The sequence below is a fragment of the Suncus etruscus genome, chromosome 4 (genome assembly GCF_024139225.1).
Source record: "Suncus etruscus isolate mSunEtr1 chromosome 4, mSunEtr1.pri.cur, whole genome shotgun sequence".
NCBI classification, from domain to species: domain Eukaryota; kingdom Metazoa; phylum Chordata; class Mammalia; order Eulipotyphla; family Soricidae; genus Suncus; species Suncus etruscus.
Genome location: NC_064851.1, coordinates 46,123,243 through 46,136,776, shown reverse-complemented (window position 1 = coordinate 46,136,776; position 13,534 = coordinate 46,123,243). Strand labels below are relative to the sequence as shown.

The 13,534-nt window shown below is 46.2% G+C and overlaps 1 protein-coding gene across 2 annotated transcripts in view; it reads right to left on the bottom strand.

Moving 5' to 3' along the window:
- FNBP1L (formin binding protein 1 like) overlaps positions 1-11,465 on the bottom strand; it is a 91,409-nt gene extending 79,944 nt beyond the window's left edge. For both annotated transcript variants that reach the window (XM_049772209.1, XM_049772210.1), the window contains exon 1: positions 11,437-11,465. In XM_049772209.1, coding sequence (XP_049628166.1) covers positions 11,437-11,460 — 24 coding nt within the window. In that variant the 5' untranslated portion in view covers positions 11,461-11,465. The remainder of the gene's footprint in view (positions 1-11,436) is intronic.
- Between the last annotated feature and the right edge of the window lie 2,069 nt (positions 11,466-13,534).

Below are 13,534 nucleotides of genomic sequence, written 5' to 3'. Positions count from 1 at the left end.
TTTTTTTAAAGCTAGCACTGCAATTAATAACTTTTTTATTGCAACCAATACATATATAAAAAAAGGCACGGGGACAGTCAGTCCTTGCTGAGGGGCAGGCAACTGTTACTGCATTCTACACTCAGGCAAATCCACAATAGACTCAGCATTCAGGGCAGGGGCTTGGCGTGGGCACTGTCCACCCCTTGTCACTAAACGGTCCTGCATTATGGTCTAGGCAGAGGCTAGAGTTGTTGAAGTAGCAGGTAGGCCAGGGCAATGGCAGTGACTTGGAGTAGCTGTCATGGAACCAGGGCCTGGGCAATCGGGGCAGCTTCGGATGGCCAGCATTGTGTTCCCAGAAGTGGGTGGGTGATAGTGTGGGTACATGTGCATGCTTCTTGGGGGTGGTGACCTTGGAAGACTTCGGGGACCAATGGTGCAACTGTCTTTGTGTGCCTCTTAGAGTGTCCTCTTCTTTCACACATGCAATTTGCTGCACAGATGTTGGTTATTGCTTAACAGCTTGTTCTTCTACTGAGTCAGCCAGCTGCTCTTTCTGCCACCTTAACTGGCAGTTTTCCTTCTTGAGCCTTGTGTACTTGCTTTTCGGGATCAGGGCCTTGGTGCTTTGCACAATGCCACTGCCATCCCTGCAGTCAGGGGCTTACTTGGAGGCTGTGGGTCAGCATATTCAGAAGTATCCTGGAAGTATCCTGCACCTGCTGATTTTTCCTGAGATTCTCTCTGAGCAACCTGATCTACTTCTTTCTGATACTCAATAGTGGTACAGGTCAAGTTCCTTGTCATGCTCCTCTCTGCATCTCTACTCCTCCAAGTCTCTTGAGGCATTCATTTTGAATTTTTTTAGTTATATCCCACCATCGCCTCCAAGCCTGGAGGATTTCCTTTGATAAATCTGCTGTAAATTTTTTTTTTGGTTTTTGGTCACAACCGGCAATGCTCAGGGATCACTCCTGGCTCTATGCTCAGAAATTGTCCCCCCCACAGACGCGGGGGACTATAAGGGATGCCAGGATTCGAACCACCATCCTTCTGCATGCAAGGCAAAAACACCTTACCTCCATGCTATCTCTCCGGTCCCTCTGCTGTAATTCTTAAGAATGCTCCTTTGCATGTCATTTTCTTCTTTGATCTTGCTGCTTTCAGTATTCTATCTCTATGGTTTTCATCATGATCAGAATGTGTCTTGGAGTACTTGTTTTTTTTTTTTTAGCTGGTACTCTTGAGTCTCAAAGATGCAGATACAAAAACTATCCAGTTCTGGTTACTTCTCAGCAATGATATCTTTTTGTTTGTTTTTTGGGTCACATCTGGTGGCGCGTAGGGGTTACTCCTCGCAGGCTCGGGGAACCATAAGGGATGCCAGGATTCGAACCACTGTCTGTCCTGAATTGGTTGCGTGCAAAGCAAATGTCCTACGACTGTGCTATCTTCTGGCCCCTGCTATGAGCTACTTCTGAGCAGGCAGGAGTAACCCCTGAGCATAACCAGGTGTGGCCCAAAAACAAAAACAAACAAACAAAAAAAAAATCACTGGAAGGCCTACCAAAAGAATAACAGCTGCTGAATAGAGAATCATTGAAGATGAGGTGCATATCACCTCCAGACAACGGCAAAAGAAGGAGAAAAGTTTTAAAAGAAATTGCTGGGCTGGAGAGATAGCAAAGCAGTAGGGCCCTTGCCTTGCAAGCAGCCGACCCAGGACCAGAGTTGATTGAAATCCCAGCATCCCATATCGTCCCCTGTGCCTGCCAGGAGCGATTTCTGAGCGTGGCCCAGAGACCAAAAAGAAAAAAAAAAAAAAAAGAAAAGAAAGAAATTGCTCCTGGCTTAGGGGACCATATGGGACGCTGGGGGATCGAACCTAGACTAGCACAGGCAAGACAGACGCCTTACCGCTTGCACCACGGCTCCAGGCGCCCCTTCCAGTGATTTATTTTGTTTTCATTTTGTCTATCAAGTTTTTCAGTTCTGTCATTTCTGTTTGAAATTCTCATCCTCTTGTTTTATTCGCTGCCTGTTGTATATTTTTTCTGAGTTCCTTGAACATCCACATTTTTTCTCCAAAGTACTTAGCAGAAGAGGTTATATAGCTGGTGGATACTGGTTAGGTCTTTATTTATTTATTTATTGGTTTTGGGGTCCCACCCGGCAGCACTCAGGGGTTACTCCTGGCTCTACGCTCAGAAGTTGCTCCTGGCAGCCTCAGGGGACCATATGGGATGCCGGGAATCAATGACCTTCTGCATGAAAGGCCTTACCTCCATGCTATCTCTCCGGCCCCTAAGGTCATTATTTATTTTGGAGGGAGCACACCTGGAGGCGCTCAGAAATCACTCCTGACAGGCTCAGGGAACCATATGGGATGCCGGGATCAAACCCAGGTCTGTCCAGTGGCAGCGGTGAGCAAGGCTTAATGGGTTAGAATACATGTTTTGCATGCAGGGGTCTCAGGTTTGATGTCTGGTACCACATGGTTCCATAGCACTGAGCTGAAACAGCCCCTAAGTATCTTCAGGAGTGCCCCCCCCCCCCGCCAAAAAAAAAAAAGGCATTTTAGGTGCTTATTATTATACCTATTCCTTTTCTATATAAAGAACAGAGCAGGATTAAAACAGACTACTTTTATTCTCCAAAAACAGTAAAATGGTGTGCCAGAAAACTTGGTACCCTATTTCTATGCTTTTCAATATTATATGATACTTGTATCTCCTATCTTCCATAAAGATATTGTTAAACACTGGTAGCTACTTTTCAATTAAGGACAAAAAATTTTGCTAAGTCAAAATATTAATAACTAGTCTGGATGCAGAACCATTTTTACAGAGCCTTTTATTTTAGGTTTTTTTTCCTTTTGGGTTCCATATAAATTTTTTTCATTTTTTGTTTTTGTTGTGTTGTTTGTAGTGCCAAGTATCATACCTATGACCTCATATATCCTGACCCCATACAAATTCCAAATTCCAAATGCTGAATTCCAAAAGCCAGACACCTTACATTACAAGTGTAATGTATAGATATCCATATTACAAAAAGAAGTCAGATATCTTACAAAGCCTCATAGCATTCTCTTTATATATTAGTAGTAGTTTCAAAGAGCTAGTAATGAAAAGTTGGCACAAGAAGTAGGGAGCCGAAGCAATAGCACAGCAGTATGCCTTGCATGTGTCCAACCCCAGATAGATCCTGGTTCAATTCCAGGCATCCCAAGCCTGCCAGGAGCAACTTCTGAGCGCAAAACCAGGAGTAACCCCTGAGCAATGCCAGCTGTGACCCAAAAACCAAAAAAAAAAAAAAAGTAGTAACACAATTTACTGTAGGAGAAGAAAAATGTTGAAAAGCACAGGTTTTAATAACAATAATTAAATTTTATATTATAGGAGCTGAAGAGATAATACATTGGATAAGGAGCCTGCCTTACATACAGTCAACCCAATACAATCCCTGGCATCCCATATGGTCCCCCAGGCCCAAGCCTCACTTGGAGTGATGCCTGAGTAAAGTGCCAGGAATAAACCTGAGCACCAGCAAGTAGGGCCCAAAAACAAAAGATAAATTTACATTACAGTGACAAAATTATTATCTTAACCTCAGATTCTTAAGTATTATTAGCAATTGAGGGGAGGGGGTCAGTGGACTGGGAGGTTTCAGCACACCCAATGGTGGTAGGGGCTATTGACTGTTTTAAGATTGCTACTGGGGGGGACAGAGAGATAGCATGGAGGTAAAGCATTTGCCTTGCAGGTAGAAGGATGGTGGTTCGAATCCTGGCATCCCATATGGTACCCCGAGCCTGCCAGGAGCGATTTCTGAGTGTACAGCCAGGAGTAGCCCCTGAGCGCTGCTGGGTGTGACCCAAAAACAAAACAAAACAAAACAAAAAAGATTGCTACTGGAAGGGGTAATCACCAGAGATGCTAAAAGACCACGTGGTACAGGAGATAGAACTGGGAACTGCTCCATACAAGGCAAGCACCTTAACCCATTATCTTTTAAGTTCCCAATTTCAATTTTAAGGTATCCGTTATATTTCATCACCTTTATTACAGGATAGTCTATTAAAAATCCTCAAAATATGGGCCGGAGAGATAACACAGCGGTAGGGCATTTGCTTTGCAAGCGGCTGACCCAAGACCAACGGTGGTTGGAATCCCGGCATCCCATATGGTCCCCTGAGCCTGCCAGGAACGATTTCTAAGCACAGAGACAGGAGTAACCCCTGAGCACTGCCGGGTGTGACCCAAAATCCCCCCCCCAAAAAAAATCCTCAAAATATTCTATAATATTGTTACATGAGAAATTGCATTAACTAGTTTATAAAGTAAGTGATTAGTGAGCTCAATATAGTTCAGGAGATTAAGGAGCTTGCCTTGTATGCGACTTGATACCAATTAGAATCCTCAGCTCCACGTAAGATCCCCAGGGCTTACTCCAGAGCAATGGATATGCATCAATGGGTATGACCCAATCCCTGCCCAGTAAAATAAAACTTTAAAAAAATAAAATACGGGGCCGGAGAGATAGCATGGAGGTAAGGCGTTTGCCTTTCATGCAGGAGGTCATCGGTTCGAATCCCGGCGTCCCATATGGTCCCCCGTGCCTGCCGGGAGCAATTTCTGAGCATGGAGCCAGAAGTGGCCCCTGAGCACTGCCGGGTGTGACCCAAAAAAAACCACAAAAAAAAAAATAAATAAATAAATAAAATACATGTACCTTCAGAAAAAGCACTAAAATAGAACTGATACATAAGTCCAAACAAAAAAAAAAAAACAAAAACATAAACATAAACTAGAACCAGAAAGATAGCACAGAAGGTAGGGTGTTTGCCTTGCATGTTCAATCCTCAGCATCCCACATGGCCCCCTGAGCCTGCCAGGAGTGATTTCTGCCACCAGGAGGTTAAAAAAAAAAAAAAAAAGATAAATAAATCAAGAAAAAGTATAAACAAATTGTAGAAATAACATTGTTAACAATAAGTGACTGATTTCAGAACCAATATATTAAGAAATCAACATTCTTTTTTTTTTTTAATCTTTTGGTTTTTGTTTTTTGGGCACTCCCGGCAGTGCTCAGGGGTTACTCCTGGCTATCTGCTCAGAAATAGCTCCTGGCAGGCACGGGGGACCATATGGGACACCCGGATTCGAACCAACCACCTTCGGTCCTGGGTCGGCTGCTTGCAAGGCAAACGCTGCTGTGCTATCTTTCCTGTGCTATCTTTCCGGCCCCGAAATCAACATTCTTAAGTATAGTGGAGCAGTCATATTAAAGCAACTTTCATCTTCTAAAACCCAGAGGGATTACTCCTCCTGCCACCAAAGTACTCAGAAGGAAAAGATAATTCCTTCTATTATCACAAGCTAAGATTTCTGTGGATTTTTAAAAACTCTAAAATGGAGTTAATATGTGCTAATGCATAGCTACATACACATTCATGAATCTGAATCAAGCATCAGCCAAATGGACCTCTCAGCCTGGCTCATTCTTAACCTTCGTCACTACTTCCAGGCATGTTACACTCAAATTCAAGTCAAATCTTATCACTACTCAAGTCACTCCAGAAAACATTTACTAAAATTCCTTGTAGTGTCTGGCTCTATGCCAGGCAGTGTGCTACTGAGGATAGAGCAATGAATCAGACAATGAACAAGACATAAATAATCTCTATCCTCTAAAAAGTAGGAGCCTCCATGTGTGAACCATATTTATTCCAAAGCTTATATAAACTGTCTTTTCATTATGTCTGAAATAGAAACCATTACTCTTCTCTTGTCCCATTATTCTTTCTGCAAACAGGGACTGTTGTATAGAAAAAATACTCTTTTTTTTATTTTAATATTCTCAGCCAAATCTCTATTTTATAAACTAGAGGAAGGAGAGTTTTGTTTCTAAAAGGGTGGGGAAGTGAAGAAGTGAAAATGACTGGCCTAAGTATTAAAGAAAGGGATATAATGGTCAGAGGCAATTCTCCAGCTTCTACATTATATATAGCCAGGACTGATGGTGGCAAAAACAGGCATCTTTATATAATTGTAGAATGCAACAATTTCCACCAGTGAATAAAGACAAGCCACAGATATTCATAATATTAAATGTTATGAAAGCAGTGAATAAAATGTCTGGAGCTAGAGAGATAGAGACAGAAATAGAAAGAGATAGAGCTAGAGAGATAGCTCAATGGGCTACTTTCCATGTATAAGGTCCAAATCCAAGGACTACAAGTTGCCCTGATCACCTCCAGGAGTGAACATAAAAACAAAAGCATCACCTGAGCATTGTTCCTATATGGTTCCCTGAGCCTCACCAGGAGTGATTCCTGAGCACAGGGGCAGGAATAAGCCATGAGCACTGCCAGATGTGGCACCAAAACAAACAACAACAACAACAAAAAAAAAAACACAAGAGTTTTGTCAATCTCATCCTGCCTAAAATAAAACTAAAATAGGAAGAGATATATTCTGTTATGGACTACAGTGGGACCAATTTCCTTTGATCTAGGATTAACATTTTTCAACCTTTTTCGGACCATGACCCTTTCCTGACCTTCTTTCTTTCCTGTGACTTCCCTCTATTACCAACTGGTCCCCTGGTCTCATAAAATAGCCCACATTTATTTGATTTTAATATGTAGTCTCCTTAAAATATCCTAATGATCTCCCCCAGCCTGAGTGAGAAATGCTGGCCTAGACATATCAGGGCAGCCTAAGATTTTACTGGCGATTTTGGCAATCACTTATATCACCAAGCAACCCAAATCTATCATGTAAATTCACAAGAGCTTCTTCAGGGTCAGTTCTTCCCAACTGTATTTTTTTCAAAATTGATTTGCTTTGGTCCACTGAGTCACATCTACAGTCTGAATCTGTAATATATATATTATATGTAACATATAATATATATATGGGACACCAGGATGAACCAAGGTCTGTCCTGGATCAGGCACATGCAAGGCAAACACCCTACCTCGGTGCTATCGTTCTGGCCCCAAATTTAAATTTTTTTTTTTTTTTTTTTTTGGTTTCTGGGCCACACCGGTGATGCTCAGTGGTTATTCCTGGCTATGCACTCAGAAACTGCTCTGGCTTGGGGGACTATATGGAACGCCAGGGATCAAACCCAGGTCTGTCCTGGGTCACTGCATGCAAGGCAAATGCCCTACCACTGTGTTATCGCTTTGGCCCCCAATTTTAAATTTTTTAACAAGATATTTCCTTTTGTTTCTGATTACATCTTTTTTCAACCTTTTGTTTGTTTTTGGTTTGGGGGCTACTCCCATCAATGCTCAAGGGTTATTCCTGGCTGTACACTCAAGAATCATTCCTCAAGGCGCCATTATAGCAGAGAGGGTAGATAGCAGAGAGGTTAGGGCATTTGCCTCGCACATGGCCGACCCAGGTTGATCACCAGTTTTCCATATGGTTCCCCAAGTCTGCCAGGTGTAATTTTTGAATGCAAACCAAGAATTATTTAAAAAAAAAAAAAAAACAAGAATTACCGCCAAGTGATACCAGGTGTACCCTCCCCCAAATTTTTTACCAAATCCCTGGTATATAAGTATATTAATCAAACATTTACTGATAATAAATGATAAATTTTGAAATAAATTTTTCATGACCCCCCTCACATTGTTACAGGACCCTATATGGGGTCAAAAGCCACAGTATAAGCAGCTGAACTACCAGGGCAACAGTGATAGCACAGCGGGTAGGGTATATTCCTTGCACTCAGCTCACCAGGGGGACCAACCCAGGTTCACTCTCTGATATTCCATATGGTCCCCGGAGTCTGCCAGGAGAGATTTCGAAGTGCAGAGCCAGGAGTTACCCCTGAGCACCATCCATTGTGTCCCCCCAAAAAAAGAAGCTAAAGTACCTAATTTTTATCAACTACAAAAGACTTGAGAACAATAAAGGCTTCCTCCAGGATGCATTTACTTTCTAATCAGTAATCAATACTGTGGGTAACAGAGAACTTTTAATGCAATCGGGCAAAATGTGTGTCACCTTCAGGCACTGTTTTAATCAATGAAAACAAAAAAAATTAATCCAATCCCTATAATTAAGGACTCAATTAGAACATGAAAGTTAAGAAAACATTATCTTTGGGGTGTTACATAAAGACTGAAGATGTTACATAAAGAATCCACTGAATCTACCATCCAATCCACATATTTTAGTTTCTCCCAAAATAAAATCACAAGATTCATCAAAAGCATTTAGCTCAGTTATGAAATTTTTAAATTATACTCTTAAAAAGTAATAAGTAAACATCATATAGACTAAAAATTAAGACATATAAAAGTTTTGCAAGAGCCAATGAATTAAATTAGCTGTTTGAACCTAATTTCCAACTTTCAGAATAGTCACCTCATTTCCCTTGGGCAGTAAATTTTTAATGCCATATGAATGTGGTATGTTCAATCATATTTGTCTCCCATACCATACACACTGAGAATCTATAAACTATTCTTTCCCTTGCTGAACTTTGGCTCCTCAAAAAATTTGCAACTTTAGGGCTGAAGTTCTGATACAGCAGTTAAGGTGCTTGCTTGCATTCAGCCAACCTGGCTGATTCCAAGTTCCCAGAACTCCACCATGGAAAACTCTGAGCACAGAGCCAGGAGAAAGTCCTAAGATCCTATGGTGTGACCCAAATAAAAAACAAACAAAAAGGCAACTTTTTTTGAACAGTAAACCAAATCCATGAAAGTTATTAACGTAATATGGGAATTTTTCATCTGACTTCCTTATTTGTAAAAAATAATTAAAAATGGCATCATCTATGCTTTGTGAATCATTCAAATTTAAATGCTTCTTTTTGCGGGGGTTTGGAGGGACAAGCACAACCTGCAGTGCTCTGTTCAAGGATAGTTCCTACCAGTCGTTGGGTACCATATATAGTAGAACCAAGGTCCTCTGTGTCCAGGGATAGTGCCTTAACTCCTATACAATCTCTCCAGCCCTTGAATACTGTTGACCCAACTATTCTCTATGCTATAATCAGGAAACCAACACAAACACCTAAGATGTTACCTGCTACCTTATAATTACTCTCTACACTCTTTAAATGGGGGGAAAAAAAACCGCTTTCGACTCAGTCCAGAAGTGAGTCATTAGATGAGTTATTTCCATCATGAGATTACAGGAAAAGACCAAAAAGGATGTGAAGAAAATCAAAGTTCATGGGGGTCCTTCAAACCCGCAGAATCCTTGTCTCATCCCAATAAACTATATTGTTCTTTCTCAAGAGGGGAAAAAAAGTTATTTCTGAGGGCCAGAGCAACAGTACAGCTGATAAGGAACTTGTCTCGAATTGAGGCAGACCCAGTTTCAATCCTTGGCAGCACAAATGGTCCCTGAACACCACCAGGTGTGGTCCAAAATGTTTTTAAGTTATTTCCTAGAATGTGATTGAGGGTCAGATCAAAAGCATGACATCAGAATAATTTCTAGTGGTGGGACCCAGAACTTCAGGTTTTTTTGTCCGGCACATTAACTGTTCATCTGAAACACCAGAATGCCCTTAAGCATCCTGAAATTTATTACCAGTTATCTCAATCACTGACAACTGATCATGGTTCCTCTGAAACTTGAGTCACTTAAACGTGTAAAATCAAAAATACTTCCTAATTATAAAGTGAGGGTTCTTTCATTGATGATGACAAACTAAAATAGAATGCAAAGTGTCTGAAAACCTAACCAAACTAAAAAGTTAAATTTTACATATATCACTTGTTATATAATCCTCCCCGATTTAAAAGTAAGAAGACAGACATGGGAGAGCCCACGAGCTCTTTCAGGATGAGACTGAGGCAAGCCCAATTCTGAACGCTGCCGGAGACAGGTGGATGGGCTCCACAGATCGGTATTCGGAGGGACAGTAAGATTCTAGTTTGTAAATTTAAAAAAAGAAAAAAGGCAAAATAAAATAAAACCTATGTCCTTTAATGAAGCAAGCTGACAGGCTTTTCCCGTCCTGACTCCAAAAAGTTCTTTTCCTCCCGGCCCTCGGCCCTCGATGTGATTTCGCGAGCAGATTTCGAGATTTCTGGGCCGGCCAAACAAAAGGCGCAGGAGATCTGCACAGGTGGGCTGGGAGGGGAGACGAAAGGAGAGGAGCGGAGCGGCCGGGCTCGGCGGGACAGCGCCCCCACGCCCCCTGGGGCCCCGGGCGGCTCCGCCGGCATCGCGCGCCGCCCGGCACCCGTCGGTCCTCGGACCCGGGACGTGCCGCCGCCGCACCCTGATCGGCCCCCGGACGTGGTCTGGAGCGAGAGCGAGAGAGGGAGGGAGGCAGAGAAAGAGAGAGGGAGATAGACCAGACAGAGATAGAGACAGAGAGACAGAGAAAAAGACAGAGACAGAGAGAGGGAGTCAGAGACAGACAGAGACAGAGAGAGATGGAGAGGGGAGAGAGCGAGAGACAGAGACAGAGAGAGGGAGATAGACACAGAGATAGAGACAGAGAGACAGAGAGAGGGAGACAGTCACAGAGATAGAGACAGAGACAGAGAGAGGGAGACAGACACAGAGATAGAGAGACAGAGAGAGGGAGATAGACACAGACACAGAGAGAGACAGAGAGAGATGGAGAGGGGAGAGAGCGAGAGCGAGAGACAGAGACAGAGAGAGGGAGACAGAGTAAAGAGAGCAGACAGAAAGACAGAGACAGAGAGATAGGGAGAGAGAGGAGACAGACAGGGATAGAGACAGAGATAAAGAGAAAGAGACGAGAGAAAGAGAGCGGGAGAGAACGAGAGACAGACACAGAGAGACAGAAAGAGGGAGACAGAGAGAGACAAAGACAGAGAGACAGTGAGGGAGACAGAGATAGAGACAGACAGCTAGAGAGACAAAGACAGAGAGGGAGATAGAGATAGAGACAGACAGACTGAGAGGCAGAGACAAGACAGAGATTCAGAGACAGAGAGCACCCAAGAGGGCGGCCGCGGGGGCCGCGGAGGCGCGAGGGCCGCCGTCCCGCCGGCGTCGTGCGAGCAAGAAAGGCTCGTCCGGGAGACGCCTTCCGGGCGGCGGGAAGGGAAGCCGAGCCGAGCCCCTCCGGGGGCCGCGCGGGCTCGGGGCGGGCGGCGGTGGGCGTGGAGGCGCCGGGCCCGGGCGGCCGAGGCGGGCGGGCCGGCCGCGAACAAAGCCGCGCGGCCGAGCGGCTCCCCCTCACCTGGGCCCAGGGCGGGGCCGCCGCCTCCCGCCCCGCCCGCCCGCCCCGAGCTCGGAGCCCCCGCCGCCGCCGCCCTCCGGGACAATGGCCGGCACGGGGCCCTCCGCTCCGCTCCCCTCCCGCCCCCTCCCCTCCCCCGCCCGACACAAAGGCGGGGGAGCCCGGGGGGGGGGGGCGACACACACAAAGGCGCGAGCCCAGCGCGGCCCTCGAGGACCCCCCGCCCGGCCCCCGCCCGCCCGCCCGCTCGCTCACCCACAGCTCCGTGCCCCAGCTCATGGTGGATGCCCGGCCCGTCCCGTCGGTGCTCCGGCCGCGCCCGGCGACGCCGCTGCTCCTCGGCCTCCGAGGCGGTCGGGCGGTGCGCGCGCGCGGGGTTCGGCTCGGCGACGGAGACACAGAGCGAACGAGCGAGCGAGCGAGGGAGCGAGCGCCCAACGCGACTGGAGGGAGCCGCGGCCGCCGCGTCCCCGCCCCCGGCGCCCGCAGGGAGGGGGCGCGGGCCGAGCGGAGGAGGGGAGAGAGACGCGGGAGGGGAGGGATAGAGGGGAGGGGGCGGGCCGCGCTGCATGCCGGGATCGGGGCGGACCCGAGTCCCGCCGGCCGCCCGCCCGCCGCCTCGCACCTTGGCCCTCGCGGGACTCGCGCCCTGCTCACGGGCCCCTAGGAGTCGGCGGGTAAAAAAAAGGGGTGAGGGAAGGTGCCTACTGCTTACTCTACACCCCCAGCGCCCCGACACGATGCTCTTGGCATCCCAGCTCCTTCTGTGTTGCAGATCCCCCCCCCAGTACCGCGCTGTTCCACCCACTGCTAAAAGGTGCAATTCGTGGGGAGCACTAGGAATAAAGATCAAGCACCTTTGCACCGGCCCTACCCGCCCTGTTTGCTTCTGATCTCTCTGAGCCCCGGAGAAGTGTTCCCCTCACTGGAACAAGTCTCATCCAGAGCCTTAGCTTGGGCCAATTCGCTTTGATTTATTTTTATTTTATTGTATTGCTTTTGGGGTCACACCCGGCGACGCTCAGGGCTGCCTCCTGGCTCTGCGCTCTAAAATCGCTCTTGGCAGGCTCTGGGAGACTATATGGAAAGCCGGGATTCGAACCACCTTTGCTCCTAGGTCGGCTGCTTGCAAGGCAAACGCCCTACCGCTGGGCTGCTTCATCTCCGGCCCTTTGATTTGGTTTAAATCTCGATATGACAATTTCTCTTCCCCCCCCCCACCCCAAATGTTCGAGAGGTTAGACGTGTCATGGGAATCTACCAGCCCACCACCGCCACTCCTCGACCCGGTTTTGTGCCGGATTGAAATGTGTTGCCTAAATTCTATCAGGAAGCCCTAACAAGACGCAGAGCTGAGTGAAGGAATGTTGTTGCCAGGACCGGAGATGCAAGCGCTGCCAAGTCAGCTGCTGGAGTAGAAGATGCAAGCAGGAGCCAGGAGCAAACACCTGGTACGGGCCCGGGGCTGGGAACCCCACGCTAGCAAAGGATTCTCGCTGCATTCCCGCCCCCGCCCTTGCTCTGCTCGAAGCTTGTGAGCACGTCCACCATTTCCTTTTCTTCTCCGTGAACTGACTTCCCGAGTTTCGGAACAATCATTAACTGCAGCCTGTATGTTTGTCTGGTGCTGCCAGGTATCTAGTGCACTTAGCAACTCCCTTGCTATTCGTTCTGCTTGAGCACTCATTGCATGTCTCATGCGCAGACACACACACACACACCCTTAGACCCTTCAGTCCGGTCTTTCTTAGTGTGTCCTGCGTCATCATGACCTCTGAGTGTCTCAAAGTCTCCCTACCTGCAGATCTGCATTTGAAACTCCTCCCCTTTATGGCCTGCTGAGGTGCCAACCTGTCAGCCCCAACCAGTTCCTGTGCTTCCTGGCAGTCCAAGCACCACTCGCTAAATTATTTGGCCCCTTCTCAGTCCAGCTTGAGTAATCAAATACCCTCTTCCAAGTGAGTTAAGACCACTTTTATTTATTAAAAAAAAAAAAAAAAAAAAAGCTTAAATGCGGCATGCATTGAAAAGACTGTAAGATAAAAATAATAAAATAATAAAAAATAAAGAAAAGGCTGTAAGCATTGAACGTTTCTCCTAATCTTTATACTGTCTACTTCAAATACTTCCTTCAAGGCTGTTTCTGTCCTGTTGACATTGTTATCCCCCCCCCACCTCTCCACAGACATCATAAGTAATATTTAACAGTAATGGAAATTACAGGGCTGGAGAAATCACACCAGCGGTAGGGCGTTTGCCTTGCACACAGCCGACCAGAGTTTGGTCCCCCGAGCCTGCCAGGAACTATTTCTGAGTGCAGAGACAGGAATAATCCTTAAGTGCTACTGGGTGT